The sequence below is a fragment of the Desmodus rotundus genome, chromosome 6 (assembly GCF_022682495.2).
Source record: "Desmodus rotundus isolate HL8 chromosome 6, HLdesRot8A.1, whole genome shotgun sequence".
NCBI classification, from domain to species: Eukaryota; Metazoa; Chordata; class Mammalia; order Chiroptera; family Phyllostomidae; genus Desmodus; species Desmodus rotundus.
Genome location: NC_071392.1, coordinates 89,124,760 through 89,151,408, shown reverse-complemented (window position 1 = coordinate 89,151,408; position 26,649 = coordinate 89,124,760). Strand labels below are relative to the sequence as shown.

Genomic DNA, 26,649 nt, shown 5'->3' with positions numbered 1-26,649 from the left:
GACACTCGCATGGCGAACAGGCATTGAAAGCCCCTGCCCACCCCGCCGCACGGGGTGGCGGGAAATGCAACCTGAGACGAGACCCCACTACTCCCTGCTCACCCAGCAGAAAGCCTGCACCGGACACCCAGACACCACCGCGCTGGCGGGGGGCGGGGACACAGGGGCTCTCACGCTTAGCTGGAGGGCCGTGTGCAAAACGGGGCAGCCCCTTCGTAAGACAGTTCGTGGTTTCTTACAAAACTGAACGCACTCTTACTGTATGACCCATTGATCGTTTAGAAAAAATTCTATTTTTAATTTTGGTTAAACACTTTCTGTAAAAAAAAAATGATTTTATTATCATCCACACAATCCAGCAATGACACCACTTGGTATCTATCCAAATGAACTGAAAATTTATGTCCACACAAAAATCTGCACATGGTGTTTATAGCAGCTCTAGTCATAACTGCTAAAACTCGGAAGAAGCCAAGATGTCCCTCAGTAGGTGAGTGGATTTACTGTGGTACCCCCCCAGTGGGTCATTACTCAGCACTAAAAAGAAATGAGGTAGCAAGTCACGAAAAGACATGGAGAAAACTTTAATGCACTTTATCAAGTGAAAGAAGCCAATCTGAAATGGCCACACACTGTATGATGCCAACTATATGACATCTGGAAAAGGCAGAACAATGGAAATACTAAAAAGATCAATGGTTTGGGAACAGGGCAGATAAATGGAGCACGGAGATGCTGACAGTGGGGGAGGCTGTGTATGTGGGGGTGCAGGGGGTCTATGGGAAATCTCTGTCCCTTCCTCTTAATTTTGCTGTGAACCTACAATTTAAAAATCAAGTCTTTAAAAAAATCAAAACAAACAAAAAAATTAGAGGCTTACTTTTGATTTTCATATTTTGCTCATGAAATACACGTGTATCTTATAATCTAGAAAATATAAGTATACAAAAAAACTAGTATCAAATAGCAAACAGTACATTTGCTTATTTTTCTTAATTCAAAATTAGGTTGTTTTGATAATTATTGATATCTGAATAACTGATATTTTAACAAGTGTATTTTGAATTTATATCTTTTTCTATTAAAAAAGGAAATGTATCAATAATTAAAGGTTCTCTGTAATTAGAACATCTGGCTCTGGGACTTCCAGATCGAAGAGAAGCAATACTTTGACTTGTGGGCTCTGATCTGCGGCTGGGGCAGGGGCTCAGTTCACAGCTGAACCCTCCTCAGCACCAAACAGTGCCTCAGCACACACACTCCAGGGGCTCCAGAAACATTGGTGAATTTACCGCTCCAGATATTCGGGGACAAACCTCCATCCCTGAAGATACTTAAAAAAAGCAAACAAAAAACCACACACACACACACACACACACACACACACACACACACACACACACAACAAACCCACTCAGCCCATCAGTATATAGGAACGTGCTGGAACACAGTTAATAACATGTCATTTTATTTCTACCAGCATAGTAACAGTGCTGAGAAAAGTGGGGGAGAATAACACCTTTACACCACGTATGAAATTTAAGAGAAATACAATTATTCAAACAAGCCAAAAAAACTGTAAAACTTAAGGCTTTAAAAAATTAAGAAAGAAGGCCAGGAACCACCATTCTGGGGTAGGTTAAGAGCACACGTATTCAAAGCTTCTTGGTTTAGTTCTCTGTATGCGTCTTCCACTTTCTAAAAGCCAGCAGAGCTTTGAATCTAGTAGGCCCTTAAACTTATACTGAACAAATTAGTACAGCTGCCGTCCCCTGGAGATCGATCTTTGTCCTAATCATATAATGCAGGAACGTGCTGACCCAACTCCTTCCCTCACACACACACAATTTTGTAATTATGAGAAATTTCCGCTGTCATTAAGTGGGAATGTTCCATGAACATCTTAGCATTAGGAAATTGTTTTTGTTCTCTTAGTTTTGGTACTTGAACAATTAATAGAAGAGGGCCATCTTAATTCCTAAAATCCATATACAAGCACGCAGAGCCTTAAATATTGTTCAATTCAAAACTGAATCTTCATTCAGTTGGCATATAAATCCTTTCTGCTTTAATTACCATGAGATTTCCAAGGAGGGTACGACGAGTATCACTGGTATGCACTGCTTTAGAAAACCTGACAACTTGCAGAGACCAGGGCCACTTAATGTTTCACGGGGGCACTAGATGGCTTATCCCCATAAACTGCTTTTAACTGCTGGGGACCAAATGCCAGGTCTCAGGTTCAGCATGACGCTGTAACGAACACCTCTGCTCAGCGATCTAGCTCGGTGCCTGTGCATATGGTATTACCAAACATTCTCGTTCATCTTAAAACAAGGCAGAGTGGTATTAGGTTTGGTCCCGATTATCTACACTATGTACATTTTTCAAATTGAGAACTGTGATCCAGTAACTTGTGAACCATGACAGTGACTTAGTAAATGGCAATGCAACTTTTCAAATGGGGAAATAGAAAGAAGGGAGCTCTTAGAACCTAAGGAAAGGGTTCTTCAGTCATCTTTGATCTCGCCTGTGTCTGTGTGAGTACGGAGTCATCCTACAAAAGGCATCTCTTACTGCACAAACAATTCAAGAAGCATGGAGCCACATTATACAATGACATGACCATTTCATCTTTCATTTTTAAAAAGATTTTATTTATTTATTTTAGAGAGAGGGGAAGGGAGGGAGAAAGAGAGGGAGAGAAACACCAATGTGTAGTTGCCTCTCACACGCCCCATACTGAGGGCCTGGCCTGCAATCCAGGCATGTGCCCTGACTGGATATCGAACCTGTGACCCTTTGGTTCACAGGCCAGCACTCAATCCACTGAGCCACACCAGCCAGGGCTGACATGATCATTTCAAATATATGGTGAAGTCTGTGGAACTTCAAAGTCTGGCTCCTCAACTCACAGGCTTCCTCCCCTTCTGTCCCTATAATTAACTGTAATGGGGATAATAATAGTAGGTATCTTATGAGGCTATTGTGAGGAATAGACAAATTAAGTAAATAAAATATTTAGAAGAGTACCTGACACATAGCAAGCACTTGCTACATTCACATTAACACTTTTACAAGGCCTTTTAGATGTCCTTGAAATATCTAGCATGGTACTTAAATAATAAACTTTAGGAGGAAAATGTCAAAACAAACATGCTTTTTAAAGTCAGAATGAAGTAAGTTAATGTTGCCTGAAAATTTCACAATACCCCTGATAACTGATAACACCAGGGCCAGTACTTCCCCCCAATTCCCACCCACTTTGCCCCTCCAGGACCAGGAAGGTGAGCTTCATGTTCTGATGGACCTGGGGATCTAGCCAGGGGCACTTGCTGAAATGAAAGTTCAGATTTATTCTGAACTTTTTCTTTCTTAAAATTCATGAGTCTTTCATTCTACCACCAAATACACTTGCTGTAACAGAATGCTTTAAAATGCCTGCTTGAAAGGTTTCCTGCCGACCCTGTAGTTAACAGGGGAGCGGCTGTCTCGTGGAGTCCAAGTCTGGAAAACCCAGGACGGAAAGCTTTTGCTGCGCACCCGCATCCCGAACACAGCTTTGGTTTTGTGGTCACAGCACTCTCACAGAGTCACAAGCACAAAGGGCAAGTTGCTCTTCCCTCCTGGGATGACAGGATGGTGGTGACGCAGGAAACATCCTAAGGCCACCAAAGGTAGGAATCCAGATTTTACCTTCAGCTGGAAAGGCACAGTCCCATGTCACAGTGGGTGGCAAGTGTGGCCTCTCCCGGTCAGGCAGAGGCACGAGGACTGCTTCAGGAAAGGCTGCGTTATCCTACTACAAATGCTGGAACTGTCGTTTAAATAAGCTTCAACTCACAGTTCCCACAATTCTGTTCTAGCCACTTCCAAATTTCCCGTGTGGCGAATTCTGGCCCGGCGCTGTGAGTGCTGAGCCTTGCAGTAGTAGCTGCCAATTAGGCAGGCTTGGAAAGCCACCACGTCTCTCAGGAAACTAGAAGGTACCCACGGAATCCAGGTTTTCAAGCCTTTCATTACTTTTCTTTCTACTAGCACATACAAATTAACCCTCCATTCAGTAATTATGATTGGTAACTTGCCTTATCTAAGTGACCTCTAGGGGGAGGGAGGGGGGTTCGGCTGGGGTGGGGTGGAGGGATGGGGAGAAAAGGCACACAACTGTAATTGAGTAACAATACAAAATTAAAAAAAAAAAGTGACCTCTGAAAGATACTTCCCATTTTACTACAAACTGGTTTACGAAGCTTACTGTCCTCCCTCACCACGCTTCTTTTCTGATCGGGAACTTTCGTATTTTGATTTGTTTTGAACACAATTTACCAATCAACTCTCCCTATGCCCTCTTTTAGGTGGATGGACAATGGTCCTGCTAGCCGGGGTCCCGATGAGCTTGCAGCCTGACACCTACCGCCCCCATGGGCCCGCCCGCCAGCGACCTGTGCCCCGTCTGTGCTCAGGGTCAGTGCTGCACTTGGTAACAAGCACCCTGTGGCAAATGTCCTTACCAGCTACGGTCACACCAAGTACTTGCAAGTGTAGGGTTTTCAGACGTTATAAGTATTGGGGAGAAGGTGTGGGGAGGTACAGGATACACAGTATGTGTTTAACCTGGGCGTGGGTCCATCAAGAGTTAAGGAGATTCAGTCTCTCAATCCTGTGAGTCACCTTCTCTCAGGAAAATATGCCATTTGATAGTAACTTTCAGCAAGAGGTTTTTTTGGAGCCAGGAGGGGAGCTTCTAAAAAACATCTCCCCCTTTCACTCAAAAAAATCTGGCCATGTCTGTACCACAGGGGAAAATCTGATGAAACCGGCACGACAGCTTCACCTTCGATGACGATTCCACCCCAGACTCAAGCTTCAGCAATTTTTCCTTGTTTTTTAACTGAACGACTCCTAGTCAAGACACATTATTAACTCGTGCATTTTCTCAGGCAAGGCTTTTAAGCCTATGCTCCAAACTGCTTATTTTTGAAAACTATCAAGCCATGTGCCCATTGAAAATGTAGTTAATATTTTTTAAAACAGCAGAATCACAAAATCCAGATTTCCCCTATCGTTTTGTATCAGTAAGTCACATATAAAAAAGGACACTTTAGAGGACTTGGGCTTCCAAACACAATTAATTTCCTAAAATAAAATTTAACCTCAAAACTTTGCAAATAAATCAATTTCTGCAAAGTATAAACGCAATGAACTATACAAAGAAGCACAGTATAGGACTATTTTTTTTCAGATCACACACACTGAGTAGGCACTTATACTCAGTCTACACAAGACTGTAGAAAAAACAAACACATCTTCTGCATTTTGGGGGAAAAAATCTCTTTTTAATATAAAAACTGCAGTTCTTGATTGTCAAGGGAGTCATCAGAATGTGTTATGAAATCGTGTTTCATTACAACTATTAAGGGTGTCTACTATCCTAGTCACACACATATCCATTCTTTCTCTCTCTCCTTCCAACCCTCCTTCTCTCTCTTTCTCCCCTACACAGCTACCATAAAAACGCCACATCCATACTTCCAAAAGGAAACATTAGTGTAACATGGTTTGTTGGTTACAGTCTGTGAATTCTTTAATCACAGTCTCCATATATCAGCCTATCAAATGAAAATTTCTGCACTTACCATTTATTGTAAGTAAAATCTCAAAGTTAACAGAGCTTCCCCAAATTGGTTTGCCTTACTGAAATTTCCTTCAACCATATTCCCAGCGTGAAGAACTGGGCCAGGACCAGCACACAGCCACCGTGAGCGCGCCATGCAGCAGGCTAGAGCTGCTTGAGGGTGGACCTGCGGTGCTTTGGGAGCCTAAGGGGACGGGGTGGAGTTGTGAGGCGAAGGACTAACAAGGACTGGGAGCAGAGCCCACTCTACCAAATCAGGGTGTCTCAAATTCCTGCTGGGGACAGACTTTGTAGTCACGGGAGCCAGGACAAACCCTGCATATGGGCAACACGAGGGTGCAAGGGCCAGATGAAGCTGGGGGCTCAGATGGAAGTTAAAGTAAGTGAAAAAATCCACAACAACAAAAAACTACAACAGAGAATCAAGTCAAAGAGCTATCTCCTGAATGTCCACTAACAGCAGAAAAGAGAACTGAAGAGCACAGTGTTCTCCACAGAAGCTAATGCAAGAGATCATTCAAGAAAAAGGAAGGGAAACCTGGCCCAGAAGTTTGGAAACTGGCATATCACACCCCCCTCCTTAGGTGGCCAAAATACTCTAGAAAACAGCCCTGGTTGCATTTCCCAAACAAATCTCACCGCACATGTCGTGTGAAGTGCTCACTCTGGAAACCGCAGGGCGAGTAACGCAGGAGAAAAAGGTATCAGGACAGAAAGAAGAGCACCTTGAAGAGGAGAAGTCTGAATTCCAATGGACTGAAAGCTTTTCAAACTCAGACAGTTTAGACTTTCAAAGAAAAAACTGAAACAGTATCTCTGTAGTTAATGTGACAAAGCAGTCTCTTCCAGGTTTAAAAAAGTACACTTACAGGTGACAGCACCACGAAAGCGCGAGTGATGCCAGCTCCGCCTCTGCCGCTGCTGCTCTGGAGTCCCGGGTCAGCGCCGACCCACGCGGGTGCTTTGACTTTGCTTCAGACCCTTCCTCTGACAGCATTTATGCCTTAGATTGGAACAAGGAATAAGGGGCAGCATTTCTGCTTTAGAAACTACACCTGTACTCTACCTAATTAGGATTTCACACTCCCAAAGAACACTGGTGTTTCAAGGTGCTAATCAGTATCCCAACGAAGACGGGAAAAATGAACAGAGATTTACCACATGCATCTCTACTGCAAGTCCCCTAACTGCACACATTCTGTGATTTGGAAATCGGTATGTGCTTTACTATGGGAATAGTGTTTTCTTCCCTCAAAGGCTTTGTCAAATCGAGGGTAACCTTATAGCCACACATATACATACTTACATACACCCTGTAAGAGACAGATCTCCCTATAAGAGCAGGGGATACACATATGTACAATAACATACTGAATCTAGTTGGCTCCTCAGCCTAGCATTTCCTAAACTTGTTCACAGACCTCCCCTCGACCCCTACGCCTTACATGTCACAGAACACAGAAGGGCCGACAGCACTCTACGCAGATAAACACAGAAACACCCAGAACACAGCGCCACAGCTGAGCTCCTTTCTTAGTCAAGGGACTCAGAACGGGCCTCCCAGGAGGGGCCACCTGGCATGGAGGCTACTCTGGGCCGAAGGCAATGGAGATCCTGCGGGCTCACAAGAAACTTCTACCTCTCCTTTAAACAATTTAGGTTTGGGGCCTTGCCCATTATAAGAGTTATCACCAGAAATACCTTTTTATGACTTATCAATAAGGTGGGGCCAACTTCTACATAATTACTGAATATCTGCTCTTAATCTATAAATGACCCTCCTGCCCTCTGAAGCCCAGGGTGTGCCTACCTCGTCCTCTGCTCAGAATGCTACACACAACTTATGTTAACTTTTGCCTCTGAGACTCTCACGCACTGGGGTCTCCGACTCTGTCATGTATGTGGGTTCCCACTCATAGGCATGGAATTAAATTTGGTTATTTTTGTCTTGTTAGTCTCATGTTGATTTTTAAAAAAATTTTTAATTGATTTTAGAAAGAAAGGAAGAGGTAGAGAGGAAGGGAAAGACAGGGGGGAGAAAGAGAAACATCGATTTATTGTTCCACTTATTTAAGCATTCACTGGTTGATCCTTGTATGTGCCCTGACGGGGGATCGAACCCTCAACTTTGGCATACCAGGGCGACACTCTAACCAACTGACCCTACCCAGCCAGGGCTCATGTTGATTTAATTAGGGTAGAAGTAAAATATCTTCCTTCCCTACATTATAAAAATAATAGTGACCAAAACAAACAAACAAACAAACAGTATAATGTTCAAAGTTATTGCAGGCACAATATGCTTCACCAGTTATGCCTCCACTAAACCACACCAACCCCACCCCACATGGGGCAGCTGCCCACACGCGACATTCATAAGGGTACCAGCCAACTCCAGGCAAAACTGCTCAACAGGCTTAGTGTCTTCCCCATTCCTAAGCCTTCCCTTTTGTCACACAGAAGACCCTCTGATTTTGGGAGTCTCCCTCCAATGACGGACTCGTAAGACATCCCTGCACACGTGTGTGTCCACAGTGAGGCATCTGCACGAAGCAAGCTGGGGGAGCAGCTCCACAGTCACTGGCAGATGCTCACCCTGGTCCGCGGCACATACTAAGTGCAGAATGAGTGGTGCTACTACATGCGGGAAGAACCTGTAAGCAAATCTTGTAGAGCTGGGGGAAGTCAGCACTCAGGAAACTCAGACGTTTTCTTCTCCACCCTCCCCCAAACCAAAAACCTCCTCGGTCCCCAACAGGAGTGCGAGGCTGAAGGCGGGAAAGAGCTGGGCCTGGAGCTCTACTCCTGGGGTTCCACTTGGGATGGACACATCTGTGGGCTGGCTGGGCACCCCACCAGGATCTCAGACCTCTCCTGCTAGTCTGAGCAGGGCAGGCCTCGGTCATCCTGCAGGCAGCGGGTGAGCACCCTGGCCTTGCTCCCAGGTCCCGTCTTCTGATGTTTTCCAGGCACACTTACCTATTTTGGTTAGTATATACTTAACTACTTTCTGCACAGAAAAGGCATTTCTCCCCCTGGCATATCTGTGCACCTATTTTCTCGTAATTCCAACAGTATCACTAATTTGTGTCTTTTAGAATACACTGCTTAAATCGATAGTGACCTTTCAATTTTCCAAGCTACAGCACAAACTGCACCAAAAGAATTCATTTTTTCTAACTTTTAAGGCAAATTTATGTTTTAAGCATACAGGTTTAAACATTTAACTGAAAAATACATCTACTAAGAGCTGTAAATAGCAAAAAGGGAAAGTTCACAATACCACTAAGAAACCTTCCACACAAAGACAATTCATCAGTACATAATCCAGTATTATAATTTAATAAAATACCCAAACATAAGTGCGTTTCATGAGATCAAGCCAGTTTCATGAAGGGCACCGGAAGTAGTTGAAGGGTTAAGATATGGGGGTAAGCAGGGAAGATTAGACCAACAAAGAAGAAACCGACCCAGGAAATACAGCATGCCAGAAGTCAGATTTCACCCCTAGGGGAGGGGAAGGACATACCTAGAAAGGGACCACAGGTAAAGAGGACACCAGGTGATCCCAGCATTAAACAAGTGAAAACATCTCGTTCCCAAGGAGGCCCAGAGCTTCTATTGCCTTTTTTTCTTTTTTTTGGAGCGGGGGGGGGGGGGGGGGGGGGAAGGCTAGAAACTAATCCACTGTAGTATAAATACATGTGCAGTGTAAAAAACTGGAAGAAAAAAAGAATAAACTAAAAATAACCTATGATTCCACTGCTCAGAGATAATCACTATTAACATTTTGGTTTATTATCTTTTTAAAATGCAATTACTCACACCAAAAAAAGCTTTACACATTATATGTGCTGTTGTATAGCATGTCTTTGTCATTTAATGTTCACTGAATTATCATTACAGACAGATCTAAACAATGCTGAGATCATCGTCTGTATAGCACAAAACGGAAAACGAATGCTCAGTGAGAGGGCATTAGTTAAACAGCGTGCCCGTGACAGAGTATTAATCTGCCTGTCATTTTTTACATTTCCTTAGACTAAACCCTCAGAAGTAGATTGGCTATTCCAAAGCGCCTGCACACTTTATAAGCCTTTGTTACGTACTTCTCAGAAAGATCATACAGTTATACTCTATCCAGTAACGTGTAAGTAAGGCTCATTTCTCCGCACCCTCACCAGGAGGGGCTGATTTTTTAATGAACACCAAAATTTAAAAAAAGCACAACAGTATCTTGTTGATTTGCATTTCTAGGAGGACTGCTAGTGGAGCTGAAATTTTTTTCATGTTTCCTTAGCAAGCAAAGAACATCAAGAAAAGTAAATCTGCTTGTAAGTTACAATATTTCTCTCAGTTTGCCATTGCCTTTGAATTCTATTTATGGCACTTTAACATACAGAAGTTCAGTTCTTTTAAAGTAAGCAAACAAATAATTTCTTTCACAGTTCCTACTTCTGGTGTGATGCTTTGAGAGGCTTTCTCCATTCTGAGATCATTTGTATTGTCTTTCAGGTCTTAAATTTTTTTTGCAAAATATTTTGAAAGCACAAAGTTCACCCCCCTGAAATTAAAATGTGTTCACCAATGCATACACACTTTATGTGCACACGTTTCACACAATGTTTTCCAAAACATGTTCTGAGACAGGCCTTTTTAAAGACTGCAGCTTGTTAGAGACACACACTTAACTGGTTTTACAAACTTCCCACCCAACTAAACTTCAGGCCCCGAGTTTCAGAATGTTCATTTTTATCCCATCAGTGCCCAGCTACTCTCCTTCAGCATCCACCGGTCCCTGAAGACCAAGAAGCACCTCATTCTTGGTACTCGACCAAGGTCTGCATGATGAACTCTGTCGTGATTATCAACTATCAGATATCAATGCTTAGAGCATTTTCATTTTGACCTTTTCTCCTCTTCCACCTTCACGTGCCTCCCAGGCTGAGGGAGGCTCTGGCTGGAAGCAGCCGCTCTGGAGTCCCTGTGTCTTACTGCAGTTCAGGCTTTACAGCCCACTGGGCTTGACCTGACCACTCACAGCCTACTTCTCCACCTGTGCGCTGTCAGGGAGCCCAATAAGAGTGCCCCTGGGCTTGGGAAAGGGTTAAAGTGGGAGGGTGTTCATAGACAAAGGAGTTAGGTGAGTGTTGGTGTGAGCAGTGTGTTAAGGCACCGGGGACAGACAGATGGGCACCTCAGGGTCCCTGACCTAAAGGAGGTCTGTCTAGTGGGAGAAACCTCGTAGTCCAGTCAAAGGGTTAAGTGCTAGGACAGTGACACAGACAGGGACTCACGGGACCACAGGGAATCTCCTGGCCTGGGCTGGGACAGGGGTAGGGGCTGAGATGACCCTTTTTAAAGGAGGAGTCCTTCGGTGACAGCAAGGAAACATGGCACTCACTCCAGACAGAAGGGGGAGTGAGTGAAAACAGAGCAGAGGGCAGCATGGGATCACCTGGCCCGGGGGCAGTGAGTGGCAGCCTGGAGGGGCAGCTAGGGAGGGCACTCTGCTCGCTCCAGCCAAGTTCCTTTCCCCAGGGAAAAAATGTAAGCAATTGTCAAAGGCAGGCTTCACAACTCTCAAACATGAGTAAGAGTATGCTTTGTAGGACGGTGTTCCAAATGCTGCTACCGTTAAAAGCCATCACAGGGTCCACACGTCCAGGCCCATGAAGAGATCTCAAACAGTGGCCATTAAAACACCATCTCCTTTTACAAAGGCTGAAATGAACACCTAGCAAAATCAAGCACAAACTAGACCCCACATCTTCTCCTCAAAGCAAAACATTCTATGCCTAAGCAAAAATAACACACAGCTTTTTCAGAAGCCAGAAAATACGTGTTAATAAAAATTAAAAAAACCCACAACATTAAGTGTTAAAATAATTATCTTGTTTATAGTGTGCATTAAATGTGTACATTATAAACATTATAAAGGGTGCTTAAAGTCCTTAGTAACAGACTAAATTTAGATTTTATTTAAATTTGATTTATTCTTCATTTAGTGTTCATTTCTCAGTTTTGAAAAGCAAACAAAAAACATACCTTACTGAGCAACTACCAGATACCAAAAAAAGCAAGGTAAGTTTCAACTTGGTCCTTAAAAACGGCACACCCTCTTCTCCAGACACATCCCAAAGCCCTCGCACGCCAGACCGCCTGAGCTGCTGAGGCGTGGGGACCTACGGGGGGGGGGGGGGGGGGGGGGCGAAAGAGCAAAAACGAACACAACAGGCCCAGGTGTGCCGGACCCGCATTCTTTCCTGTGCAGAATGGCAGAACAGAGCCTCAGTTCAAAAGCTCATCCACGTGAACTTCCCGTGCTGGAAGAAAGGCACACTGTGCCCACCGGGCACACTGGGAGTGGACTTATGACCACGAAGCGTGGCCACTGCAAGAGCTGTCACCACCGCAGGGTTTGCCTCTCCTCTCCAACAGCAAGAGCCTCGACCACCCGAGGATTTCATCTTAGAGGCAAGGCTGTCATATTTAACTGCTCAAAAGACCCCGATCTTGTTTCAAAAAACAACTAACAAAATCTACACCTTAAAGCTAGTTTTGAAGGGAAAATAAGTTTCCCAACTTGTTTTCTTGGCATTTGCCTGGACTGCCACAGCTAAAGAAAACGAGGGCTTTTATGTGTGTGGGGGGCTGCATTAGACATGGGGGCTGTAACAACAGTCACAGTAAAGCTTGCACCCTTACCCGGTGTAGGTGCAGCGACTGTTCTCTGCAGCCAAACCCAGAAGTGGTCAAACACTGGGTCAGAATTATTCCAGAACATTTATCCTTTCAAGAAACACCTGAGGGAACCCATGACCAAGTTCTTTGCTATGCTGAGGGTGCAAAAATAAATAGGGACTATCCCCTCCCTTCAAGGTCTGAAAGAAGGAGAAAGGAGGCTGTACTGCCGATAGAGAAGAACTTAATTACCGCTGGAAGATAATCAGTAAGAGGCAAAGGAGTCTAGGGCTGTAAGAGCTAAGAAAACTGCAGAATCAGCTCAGGCATTCCTGTCCCTCCTTCTCTTGATGACACTTTAGGAAGGGGGTGGGGTATGCCTTGCAAGGGACCTGAGCTTGTGGTGGGTGATTTCATAAATTGGTGAAAAGTCCCCACAGGATATTTTTCTCCCCTCTTTGGCAAAATAGTTTTTATAAGATGACACGAGTGAGGAAAAAAAAAACCAGTTTAACATTTTTAGAAAATAATTCGGCCACACCTCCCAACTTAACGAGCACTCTCCTGCAACGTCCAAAAATGGGCATAATAGAGTTAAAGCGAGCCAGTCTTGTGTTTGCAGCTTGGAAATGCGAAGCAAACTATATCCGATCACCACGAGAAGCTACAAACCTAACTTTCGAGTACAATATTTTCCTAATATCCAAGAACCTTTTAAACATACACACACAAAATTCTCCTATCCAAATTTTGTCCTAAACAAAGTAACCCTACTCCTACAACGCTCCAGGATTTCAGAAAATCAGCTCGCCAGGGCGGCCCCAAAATGGAGTGTTAAACTTAAAACTGTACACATCTGCGGAGTGTTAAGTAAGGTATGTTTGGGTCCCAGAAGCTGGGGACTTAAAAGTCAAAGTGACTTTGATTCCCCTTCTGCCACCCCGATAAGTGCCTTTCAAAAACTGCGTGACCATTCATCCCGCTCCTAACTTGCGCTGTTTTAATGCCGCCGCGGGAAGGGTTATCACACAGAACAAATAAATACCCGAGTAAGTTGACGCGATTCCGTATTTGCACACTTATCACTAACCTCAACTACGAACTACAAGCGACAGCAGCCCTCCAATCGGAAGACAGAATCCTATTTTTGGTAGAGAGAAAACCCTGACTCGGAGGATTCGTCTCCAGGAGGGCTCGTAAAGCCTCTCGTCTCCAGACCGTCGCCGCGTCCGCAGCCCGCAGCGTCCCAGGGGGCAGAGAGGGGCCCCGGGGCCGCGCGCGGTTACCTGCGGGGTCAGCGCGCGCGCCCGCCGGGCGCCGTGCCGGGGGCGCGCCGAAGCCGCGGCGGAGGCCTGGCCTGACTCGCGGGAGCCCCGGGCTCCGGCCCGTCCCGGCGCCGCACTCGCATCCCTGCCGCCGCCCCGGCCCGCTCCCCCGAGGGAACCCAGCCACAGGGCGACTGTTACCCAATAATAGCGACCTGCACCTTCTCCACAATGCCGGCGGGGAAGCGGAGAGCAGGGCAGCAGGCTGGCTCCGCCGGCCCCGTGCTAACTGGAGAGCACGAGTAGGGAAGGAGCGGCCCCGAGGGGCGGGGTGGGGGGAGGGCGCCCCTCGGGGGTCGCCGCGCAAGGGGCGACGGGCGAGGCGCGCACTGCCGAACTGCCTCAGCCCCGCGGCCCCAGCCCGGGCGCCACAAGGCCGCCGCCTCGGGCGCGATGAATCGGGCTTTTTCCCGGTGCGCGGTCCAGGCCCCGCGGCCCCGGCCCCGAGCCCGAGTCCGCCGTGACTTAGGGCCGGCCCCGCTCGTCCCGCGCCCGCCCGCGGCGCTCTCCGCCCACGAGTCCCGGTCCCCGCCGCCATTCCGCCCGACCGCCGCTCGGCGGCTCAGGCCTCGCCCGGCGCCTGCGCTCGGCCGCCGCGGGCCGCGTCACTGCGACACCGCGGCTCCGGGCCGGGCCTGCGCCGCCTCCCCTCGGCCCCGGCGCCGCCACACTCACCAGCATTTCCCTGCGGCCGAAATGGCTCCTGCGACGTCTCCGCCTGGTCGCTGGGCCTGGGCCCCGGTTAAATCCCCGTCCCGCCAAGGTCTAGCTGCGTCCCTCAGCCGCCGGGGCCGCCCCGCCTGGAGCTGCGTGCGACACGGCCCCCGCCTCCTCCTCCTCCTCCTCCTCCTCCCCTGCCCGCCCGCCGCCGGCCGGCCCTCCTCCCGGCGCCGCTGCCGCCTGCACCACGCAACCTCCGCCCTCTCGCCTTTGCTCCGCCGCTCCCCGCCCTCCCGGCCTCACCGGCTCCGGCTCCCGCGGGGGAGAGGCGCGTGGGGGAGGGTCGGAACGCCCCTCCGGCGGCGTCGGGGGCGGGGGAGCCGGGAAACCGCCGCGGCCATCGCCCCGCCGGCCGGAGCGCTGGGGTGGGGGCCCGGAAACCTCCTGCCGCCGCCGCCGCCCTTGCCCTGGGGTCTCCCGCCGCTCGCCCGGCTGATGTCTACCTGAAGGTTGGGCCCTGAACCCCACGCCGTCCCGGGCCGGGCGCTCCGGATCCTCGTCCAGGTTTTACAGCCTCCCTCGCCTTCGGGCCGTCTCCGAAAACCTGGCTTCCCGCCACTTCGGACCCCACGAGGAGGGGTCACCTTTTTAGGTTGGAGGCGCCAGTCTCGGGAGAAAGTGCCCCCAAACAGTTAAGGAGAGGGTCTCACGGCTCCTCCTGCCCCACTCCGGCGCGCACACCCCACGTCCAGCCTGGACCCACAAGGAACACAATTACACCCAATCACCATGCCTCCCGGACCGGGACAAGCCACCAAGCAGTGTCCCCGGCTGGCTGATAGGACAGTCGGAGGTGGGCAAGAACCCTGAAAATCAGGCGCAGACCTCGGAGAAGAGAGCAATCTACTCCCGAGCCCCTCCCTGTACGCCTGCAGGCCTTAGCGATCAGCACTTGCAGTCCTGAGCTTACCTGAACTTCTTGCTGTCTTCTGAAAATCGGTTCTAAAATAAAAACTATGCCAGGCTTCCCGCTTCCAACTTTAATCAACTCTAAAAAAATTTTTTTTATTGCATTTTCCCCATTACCATTTATCCCCCGTATACCCTCTCCCACTTCCACACCCTCCCCCTCTGCTTATTATATTTTTTGCAAATATTGACATCGAATCACTTTACCATTAATCTTTGTAAAGACGAATCAAGAACAGAATTTAAGGACATATATTTGGGTGGTATGAGGTGTAACTAAAACAGTATTGTTTTCAGGTGTAGGCTGAAGTAGTTAATTGCATTCATTTGAAATTAACTGTCACATTGGGGTACTGGAAATATTCTAACTACAAATTTTGGGCAGCACAAATAGCCCCCTGGCTTGCTATGGTGACAGAGTCTGGAGAAATCACGGACTTCGAGGGGCTCCTGCTTTAATACCATGGTTCATTCACAGCCTACCAGAGAGCCAGCTGATTTCACAAAAAAGCAATAACGGATTTCAAATGATCTTATCTGGGCAAACGACATGAAAAATGTCACTTCCTGTTTTGCTCCAAACTCAAAATAGTACAGAGGTTCTAGTACCACTTTGGGGTAGAAGGCTGCCCCTCCCCCCCGGAGTCCATACTGTTTCCTGGGCCACATGGATTTCTCCTAGAAGACTTATCCCACTGGTATAGGTGGGTCCTCATTAAAATGTGGTCTTTTGCCAACATCTGTTAAGTATCTTGGTAGAAGTATCGCCAAAGATACTTGTCACCAAAGTATGTAATCTCAGTCTGTGCAAGGATTTAAAGTTCTTGATTCATACCCTCTATGTCTAAATAACCTAGCCAAAAGAAAATGTAGATGCCTTTCACAATTGTTTGTGGGCACATGGTAGGATTAAAGGTAAAAATGGAAGGCCTGTCCCTGTGGACAATGGCTTTTTCTATACCCCCATTTCTTCCCCTTATGGAGCCTGTGCTTTCTTCACACAACTTATCTCCGTCTTTGCCTTCTCCAGCCTCATCACCTAGTAAGGTCTCCTCGTCTGTGACTTCCCACAGTTATCACAGGAGGACAGTGGAACCACTTTCCCTTTGCTGTTTGTCCCCTCCGCGCTCTGTGTTTTGGCTGACTGGAAGTATTTGGCCACCCATGCCACAGTCTGCTCCCCTCACTGCCTCAGTTTCGGCTGCTTCACTTCCTTCTGTCCTTTGCTCCCCACACATCTGCTCCTCTGTCATTCTTAGCCGTTCAAACTACTCCGTTGACTTTTACAGCCACTTCACAACGAGGTTGCTTCTATGGCACTTCGACCCTGAGTGGGTAACCTTGCCTCCTGCCTGATAGATCAAGGCTATTTACTCCAACACAGTCTTCCTCCATCTCTCTCCCCAATCTCAGCAAAATTGATGTCTCTCTTCCAGCTGACCCAAAGTTTGGAGGAGTAATTAACTTGATAGGTGTAGACGTGAAGTTCAAAATAGTCTCCAACTAGACTATCAGGCCCAAATCAATGACATAGAATATAACTATATGCCCTGACCAGTGTAGCTTAGTTGTTTGGGCACCACTCCCCAAAGCAAATGAATGGTCGCTGGCTCAGTTCCTGGTTAGGGCACATGCCTAGGTTGCGGGCCAGGTCCCTGGTTGGGGGCGTGTGAGAGGCAACCAATTGATATTTCTCTCGCACACTCTTGTTTCTCTCCCTCTCTTTCTCCCTCTTTTCCTCTTTCTCTATAAATAAATAAATAAACATCTTTAAACACACACACACACACACATATACATACATATATATATGTATATGTATATATATACTTTACAAGTCCAAAATAAGATGGTGAAGTTCAAAGAGCCAAGCTTTAGATTTGGGCAGACGGTAGTTTATATTCTGACTCAAATTACTATCTTTTGCTCCAGTCAGGTCAACTGTTAAATCAGGCTAAAAAGATCTGCCTCATAAGTGAAGGGTAATTCCCTTATAATTCCAGCACCATTTCTGAAACGCTCCCTGTTAGTTCCATTTCTTTCCTGTCTTTATAAAGTGAAGGTCCACGGCCTCCCCTATTGCTGGTGATCACACTGACATTTTCTCCGTCACACAGACCTGAAAACTCAATATCCTGATCCACAGACCTTGCACGCCAAGCTAGCCCCCCTCCTAGAGAAATCTTCTGTTTGTTTTGGTCAGTCTGTGCAGGCAGATATTAACCCCTCACGTCCACTTCCCAATGAGAAAACCTCAGACTCAGAGATGTTAGAAGTCACTCAGCTCGGTCAGTGACATAACCTGACTCCCAAATCGGCGTATATCCACTACTTTACTATGATGTCTTCCCACACTTACATTGTTTCTTTTTTTAACCTTCTCATTGGTTTTCCTGGTTCTGATCTCTATCCTTCTGCCTGTGCTGTGACTGCATACAGATGGTACTTTCCAAATTTTGACCTTCAACATGGCATCTTTGTCTTTTCAAACTCTTCGATGGCTCCCCATCTTTTACCAGTTCAGTCCAAACTCTGACCTGGCACATAAGGTTTACCATAATCTTGTTCTAACTCACTTGTCCAAATTTATTTCCAGGCACTTCTCCAAAACAACTCGCAGCTTCATCCAGTCCTGATGGGCCTATGATTGGCCCACAGAAACTGGCCTGGGATCACCATTTACAAATGCTTGCTGCCATTGGTTCCCTTAACAGAAATAGTTCCCTCCACCTTGCCTGCTTTTGCCAATCAAACTCCTTTTTCTGAGGTTCGCTCACAACTCCCCTCCCCCAAGCCTCCTTTGCACCTGCAACCACGCTTTTGTGATCTCTCGCTGCTAGCCTCGCGTGCCTTTAAGCTGGTGATCTGGGTGGCAGGTTAGACACTATTTCCTAAACTTCGCCAGGTCCCTCAGCATTGTGCCTGAAGAACACTGAAGAGTGTTCAAACATATTTGTTCACAAGTCAAATGAAAGGGTATTGTGTCACTGGACTAGCCAAATGAGCTATTATTTCTAAGACATACATAAGGAACTAGCCATCCAGTGCAAAGTAAATTCATTTAATGTGGTAGTTCCCAACTCTGTCTCTGCTTCAGAACCATCTGGGGTCTTGAATACTGATTCCAGGGCCCATTTCAGATCAACTGTGTCAAACTTGGGTGGGAAGGGGTAGGGAGGAAGTTTGAACCTGCCAGAGTTTATATCCTGGCTTTATTACTTATTATCTGGGTAACTCAGAGCAAGGTACTTAACCTGTGTCTCAGTTTCATCTCTAAAATGAGGGCGATGATAGTATCTCATATAATGTTGTAAATTCAATACTCATACATTACCGAAGAAGAAGAAGAAGCAGATGATGATGCTAATGATTATTTAATTACCCAGGGCCAGTCTGGTGACCTGAGTTTGGGAACCACCGATTTAATGAACTACTTCCTCCATTAAAGTTTCAAATGTCATGACCTTAAAACTTCTGGCATTGACATTATGACATATTACAGTAAGTCTTGTTTGTTGGGAAATAGTGTATGTTAAGGAAGAGGGTTTCAGTAGGAAAGATTAAGTGTGTTTATCTATGCCAAATCATGAAATATACATTACGTGTGATTTTTTTGAACAACCAGTTCCCCTTAGAAAAATAACTACACATGTGTTCTAACTATGCAGAGTAATTCAACCAGCTTAGTATTCAAAGGAGACAGGAAAGAGATGAAATAATATCATGATTTCTTCCACTTAGGACAATGAGTCATCAGTCTGTTTGAAGAAGTAGGTTTTTAAATCCTCTATTTTAGTTCACGAGAAAAAAAAAATATCTTCATGGCTCATTTTGGTCCATGGAATTTAAAACAACATTTTAATGGTGTTAAATGTAACTCAATAGAAAACAGGAAGCAGAAATTTACTTCCCAAAGGCACGAACTAAATATATCTGAATGGGGAAGGCAGGCAGGGTATCCCCACCTTCTGAACTCTTGACTCATACATGGCCCATACAAACCGATACATGAAGGCCTTGTTTTAATTGGCCGAATTCCACTAAGGAGTCCTAGTATTTTCTCTTAAAAACCCAAATAGCTCTGGGAGGGTAACAGAGCCGGAGAGTCATTCACACACCAGCTTTAGCTCAACCAAGTGGCCTGCTTTCTAACAAATCAGCAGCGTTTCAAGAATGGCAAGTTTGGGAGAAAAGCAGAGTGCCTCTGGGCAGGCTGAAGGTTCTTAGGTGAAAATAGGGCAGCAAAAGAAGGGAATGGGGAAAGGAGATAATGTATTTAAAAACCTAATCTGGCCAGTTTTAGACTTTGCATACTGAGAAGTCATAGGCCTCTTGGGAACCCCTGTGACAGAAAAGATTGTTGTAAGATAGTCCCGAATTAATACTTATTTATATTTTATTATCTTCACCCAAGGACATGTTTTCATTGCTTTTTTAGACAGAGGGAAAAAACATCCATGGGAGAGAGAAGCATTGATTGGTTGCCTCGTGTAAGCGCCTAGACGGGGAATCAAACCTGCAACCTTCCGGTTATAGTACAACATTCCAGCCAACTGAGCCACAGCAGACAAGGCCTGAATTAAGCTTCTGAGGTCTGGCCTGGGGGACCTGAACACCATTGTAACATTCTATTAGGCTGGACCACATGAACTTGCAACTCATTTTCAAATGATTCAACCTGGTCTGTATGAGAAAATTATTCAGAGTTCTAGAAAACTGTCGTAAAATCCCCTTTTCTGGGAAGCTGCTCTGACCTTCCCCACCTCACTCCGCCCACACCCAAAGGTGGTTTAGGTGCCCCTCTTTTATACCGTGTACTTACTCTGTTTTTTTTGTCACTTTTTAAAAAAAGATTTTATTTACTTATTTTAGAGAGAGGGAAAGGAGGGAGAGAAGAAGAGAAATCGGCATGTGAGTGAGAGAAACATTCATCAGTTGGCTCTCCTTTGCGTCTTTGGTCCCCAGGTTCCAGGGACCGCACCTGCTACCCAAGCACGTGCCCCAGCTGGGAATCCTCCGCTTTGCCAGAGGACCCCCAACCAACTGAACCACACCAGTCAGTGCTGTTTATTTACTTTCCAATAAGTTTAAATTCTTGAGGGACACAGCATTACATGGATTCTGTGTCCAACGGCCTCAGCAGGAATGTTGCTTGGGAATTCAGCCCGAGCCATGCCACTGTGTCCGCTAGCACAGGCTACCTTTCCCAGGTGGCTCTGGTTTTGTTGGGTTTCCCACCAGGAGTCACTGTGTTGTTCTCTGCTTCGTGCACCTAAGCACATCTCTTGCCTAGATGGAATTCAGTTTCGTCTTGAGCATAAACAGGCATTTATGAGGAGCTGTGCGTTCCCTCTGGTCCCAGAGACCCCGTTTACAGCCAGCAAGGATGGCCTGGGACCACAGCCTTCCAGATGCATGTGCCGCTGCAGAAGTCCTGTTCCCCACAACCTCCCCAGGCGCCGAGATGGCGGAAGAAGGAAAGCCACCATGGACTTACTCTTATTAGAGAGCTTGTCAATACTGCATTCTAATTCTCCCTTCTGTCTCCCACTGCCTCACAGACTGCGTGCTCCTTTTATCGTGGTTCCTGTGGTATTCATCGCAGTGCCCGGCACATTGCATGCCGAAGGAATGGTAGGAACCCAACTCACATATTAGTTGGGATTGTTTGTCCCGTGAAGCCCAGGCATGCTAATTCCCTGCTCACGGACCTTTAATCATTCCCTGTCTCCCACCCGAAGAATGACAAATACTTCATTCCTAAAGCTGAAATACCCTCTACGCTTTGGCTTCCACAGGTCCGTCCATACTTGTCTCCCTCTGGTTTCTTATATGGCAAGGTCTTGCTCACCACTGTCCAAAGGTTCTTGGAAATTGTAATTTTACCGTAGGGTAATTAACAAGCATTAAAAGTTCCTATGGCATATTTCTGGTCACAAAAACATCATCGGCTTCTAAATAAAGACTCCAAACATTTCTAATATTAAACACTGAAATAAATATGAACTATACACATATTGAAGAAAGATTAATAAAACCATGATAATTATTTTTCACCCCACTTATTCCAGTTCAGGGTCAAGTGTGGTTGGAGCCCATCCTGCCAGCTCAGGGCACAGGCAGGACTCAACCCTGGACAGGGTGCCCTTGCATCATGGGGTCATTCACACACCCACACTCCTAAAATGGGGACAATGTAGACAAGCCAGTCACCTATACAGAAAATCTCTGGAATGTGGGAGGAACCCAGAGAAAACCCACGCAGACAGGGGGAGATGTGCAAACTCCACACACAGTGGTCCCAACTGGGAATTCATTTTCTTCCTCATCAACGTTATACTCAAACGACCTTGAATGAAACGATGTAATTCAAGGACCTGCTTTACATACCCAGCTAAATCCCAACTGGACTCCTGTGAATGCCTTACAGGGGTCCACGTGTTTCCTCACCCAGCCACGCCTTCCCTGTCAACTGCTCTTCCCCAACCACTGCTTCCCTGATACGATCCACCCTCGTGCCCCACTTTGAACTCAGTCTCTCTAGTGAAACCTTTCCTGCTGCTCTGATGGGAGTTCCACCCCACCCCTCACCCCAGGTAAGCCTCTTTAGGGCATGCTTAAACAGTTTGTATCCCTACAGAACTGTCAGTCAAAGTTCTCCAGAGAAAAAAAAATCCAGATATCTAGCTCTAGAGCTCAGTCTAGATCTAGATATAAATGTCTATTTGGACAGACAGAGATTTTACAGAATTGGCTTATGTGATTTTGGAGGCTGGCAAGTCCAAAATCTGTAGGGTGGGCCAGGAAACAGGAGTGCCATGGAAGAGCTGATGCTGTAGATCAAGTCTGAAGGCCATCTGTTGGCTGAAGTGTCCTTGCTTGGGGAAGGTCAGTCATAAGTCTAGTCAGGTCTTCAACTGATTGGATGAGGCCCACCCATATTATGGAGGGCAATCTGATTTACGTGTTAGTAGCATTCAAAAAACACTCTCATAGAAACATCCAGACTAATGGTTGACCAAATACCAGGGCATTGTGGCCCAACCAAGTTGACGCATAAAATTAACCTTTGCAAGCACTGAGCAGGATACTCTGGTCATAGCAAATGGTACTTTACTTCTCTTATTTATCTTTTAACTGTATTTTTGTTGCGGTACTTTACTTCTTTTAAAAGTAGCTTATACTCATTGCCTCGGATTTCTTACCACCTAGGGACGCCTCAGCCCATTTCTACCGACCTATTAAGTTCAACAGTTGCTCTTCTGCATCTGGTGCTCCGCCTGCCTTCCCTGCCATCCCGAAACTAGTCATCCTTTGACTCCCAAACTCACATGCTCTCATGGCTCTTCTAGCCTATATCCAATAACTTGTCTTCATCTCGCTGTGGTCCACCCACCAATTAAGTGTGGATTCCTGAAGGTTGTATTCTCGGCAATCTTTTCTTGTTACATTCTGTTTTTGTGCAATCTTGTCATTTCTATGGCTTCAATAGTCAATTATAACAAATTACCACCTCTAACTCCATCCAGGGAATCAGGTAAGTTTCGTGGTATCTGGTATTTATACAACTTGGGGCGAGGGTGTTCTTTAAGAAAATTTCTGTACCAGGATGGCTACCAATAACTTAGCAATGCGGGGGAAACCACAGATGTATCCTATTAATCCCACACTATATGGTGTTCCTAACTCAGCTCCCCCCTGAACAGGTTCCCCCAAACGCCTGGAGCACTCCAGTGCCGCTGGATCTCAGGGGAAGGTGAGCGAGAGGAAGTTGGGTGGAGAGAGGTAACAGTCATTGTCTTTATTAATCGCAGCTACAGCAATCTACTTTTGAAATTTTTACAAATACTTACGATGATATGACTATAGAGTCAGAGCCACTCCCTCACCCCCCTCACCCCTACCCCACCCACCCAACCCCCTGCCAGAGTTTGACCCCTGGTCAGTGAGTACAGGAGGCAACTGATAGATGTTTCTCTCCCCCTGCCCCCCCACTTCCACTCTCTCTAAAATCAATGAATGTATCCTTGCGTGAGGATTAAAAAAAAAAAAAAAGTGTATCCACCTCCATCTCTGTCTTTAGGCTTGACCTCTCCCACATTCCAGATCTGATTTTCTATTAGTTTGCAGATCCCTCTACTTGAATGTCCTTCATATTTCAAATCATTTGGCCTGAAACAAAGCCCACTGTTCTTTCTTCTCCAACTGACGCATCCCATATCTTGTCCTCTGTTTTCTGTCTCTGATATTGGCAGCACCGTCCACCCCATTGTTCCAGTTGGACACCTCGGCTAGTTTTTATTCTTTCCTCCACATCCATCTGTTCATTTAGTCCTGTCAAATGCAGGCCTGCGTTAGCTTTCGCTTTTGCAATGGCCTCCTGGCTAGTCCCCCTGCCTCAGGCCTCTCCTCCAGCTCACCCTCACACAGCCATGGAAGTCCCCTTCTAAAACACAATAATCAGCCCTGGCTGGTGTGGCTCAGTGGATTGAGTGCTGGCCTGTGAACCAATGGGTTGCCAGTTCAATTCCCCATCAAGGCACAATTCCCCATCAAGGCACATGCCTGGGTTGCAGGCCAGGTCCCTGATTGAGAGGCAACCACACACTGATGTTTCTCTCCCTCTTTTTCTCCCTCCTTTCCCCTCTCTCCCTCCTTTCCCTTCTCTCCCTCCTTTCTCCAGAAATAAAATAAAATCTTAAAAGGACCTGGGGTTAAATCTTGGCTCCACCAAGCAAATTTCACCGATGCCTCAGTCTCTTCATCTGTGAAATGGGAATGGAACATACTTTACAGGATGGCTTTAAGAAAGAAGTGAGAACACTTCACGGTGTTGGGCGTCACATGGGCATCACACATAGTAAGCATTTGGTACATTGCTGTCATTATTGTACAGCTCTCCTGGGAAACCCTCAGCGGGCATTCCGTAAGCAGACACTTAACGATAATCTTCACAACCCGACCTCCGTCTCCCTTCCCAGTTCCCATTCCTGGACCTTACGCTGCAGTCACATTGGACAGCCAGGGATGTCCCTGGAAGTTTGGGGACTCCTGGTCGTGTCCTTTGCTGGGAATGTCCTCTTCCCTTTTTCTTTCCCTGAAGAAATCTGAATCATTTACGGGGTCCCTGCTCCCATTCATCTTCTCTATGAAGTCTCTTCAGCTCTTCTCCCCCCTCTCTCTGTCCTGATGTTTTTGCATAAACTGGGCCGAAGGCCTCTGAGAAATCCTCTCTCACCTGGAAACTTCTCTCTTGATTGCCAAAAATGGGGTTGAAGTTTTTGAGCCACTCTTCTTGTATGTAAAGCAACATGTGTAAAGTATATCTTGGATAATTCCAAGTTTTTCTTGGCATAAACTGGAGAACATTCTAGTTACGACTGATGAAGTGTATTTTCCAGGTCATACTGCATTTGTGCCGGGAAAAACTTTATAGCCCATCAGCACCACTTGTTTATATGATATATTGGAAAGAATAGCGATAGTATTTAGACAACGTGAACAGAGAATTTGAGAAATTTCAATGACCTTTGAGCTCGGTTTTTTGGTCTATAAGGTCAGTTGCTTTTTGACTCAATATTCACTTTGGGGATTTAAAAAAAAAAAAAAAAGGAAATCACACAAAAGTGGCCTACAGCCTGGAGTTCTCAATGAATAGATAACCAAAACAGGTATTATACTACCATTTTATGGGGAAATTTACATTACGCCCCTCCCATTAATTTTTTCCTGTGGAATGGCAAATGAGGAGACCTCTTTTGAATTTGCATAATTTTCCTGCCCGGGTTTAAGAGCTTGTGTTTAACTCAGACTTGGAACTGGGGCGGGGAGCTCCTGGCTGCCTCTGCAGGCAGTGAACATTCAGAAACTGAATCTCGCTGGACAGTGAGGACCACACTTCAGTTTTGCTGGTAATGTCCCAGAAACTTAGGTCATTGTCAATAGCCGCTACTTCATCTCAGCAGTGACAAGGCCAGGGGCAGGTTTTTGGCTTCCCTATGGATGCCATCAGCATTCCAGTGCGCTTCTGTGAGCTTCAGCAGTTAACGAAGGGGACATATCAGGATGGGAAGAGTGATTACAAACACCCCCTGAATAACCTGGTAGGGGAGTGAGACGTACAAGACAGGTAGGAAATCAGCAACCGATTGTCCAAAATAAACACTCAATCTTTACTCTCATTGGGAAGCCAGTCCCTGTTTCCCATGTAACTGCCCACGATGCTTTAGTTTTATCTCTCCACCTCCTTCCTTCCAAAAACTCTTCCTACTACAAGATTAGAACTAGGTAACTATCCAGAAATCCAGTTCCCTAGTTGTTGGAAGGTTTAATTGACCTAATTGCCTTTAAGTTAGGAAATGCTACTTGAATAGTACAAAAGCACTTAAATTCTGAATGTACCAGCAAGGCCACCTGGAAGAAAAGGCAATGGAATAAAATTTACTTTGCATCCCAGACACTTACATTTTCCTGACAGAATTAGGTGAGGAGAAGTCAAGAGTGGATGTAAAACTCTGATGGTCAAAATAAAGTGATTTTTTTTTTATCCTAGGGTATCTACAGTTTAGAGTAATAGAGTGAAGAATTTACCACTTGCTAACTGACCTACAACCCCCACCTCACACAGCCCCTGAGATGCTACACTGTCGTTCAGACCTGGGGAAGCAGGCGCGGCTCTAACCTTGCTCAGAACAGGAACAATCCCACCAGACGTGCTCCAGGTGAGCTTCTTTCCGGAGCCACCCTCAGTCTGAGAAAGACTGTGGGAAGAAGCCAGGAAGATGCTCCCATGGGAAAAAAGCAGACAGGTCCCTCACTCAGCCTGTACCTAAGACAGAGGGCAGAACAGGCAAAGCCAGAGGAGAGAAAGCACAGCCCTCCCTCCTGCCCCCCGCCCCACGCATGGCCACCTGGAGCAGATAGGCACTTGGCATGATGGGTGGCCCCTGGCCAAATAATCCCGTTCTTCTGGGTGCCCACCTGCCAGGGTTCTCTCTACCTCATACTGTGCTTAACGTTTGCTGGCTATAAACTATTTGGGAGCAGGGCTATGTCCCCAGTTACACAATTTGTCCCCAGACCACCTTTCTAGGTTCGCTTCCTCTCCTCTCCACCCATCCACGGAAATCTGCACTGGGTTACTTACTGTATAAACATTCCTGTACTTTCCTGTATTGGAACTTTTGTTCACTCTGCCTTTGGATGCTCTTCATCCTCCTGGGACCAAATGTAGCAATCCTACTTATCTTTCAAATCCTGGTTCAGTCATCACCTCTCCGACTTCCCAGATTCCCTTACCTTATCACGCTCTTCTTTGTGTAGAGTATTCTGCTTGGGCCTTGACCATAGACTTGATTCTTGTTGCTTGTATTTCTG

The 26,649-nt window shown here is 46.3% G+C and overlaps 1 protein-coding gene across 2 annotated transcripts in view; it reads right to left on the bottom strand.

The window, feature by feature from the left end:
* The window catches only part of CUL1 (cullin 1), an 88,144-nt gene extending 73,663 nt beyond the window's left edge, over window positions 1-14,481 (bottom strand). The window contains exon 1 of one of the 2 annotated variants that reach the window (XM_053926063.2): window positions 14,320-14,481. In XM_053926063.2, the coding sequence (XP_053782038.1) occupies window positions 14,320-14,325 (6 nt within the window). In that variant the 5' untranslated portion in view covers window positions 14,326-14,481. The remainder of the gene's footprint in view (window positions 1-14,319) is intronic. The other variant, XM_053926062.2, reaches the window with a different exon arrangement.
* Window positions 14,482-26,649: the final 12,168 nt, after the last annotated feature.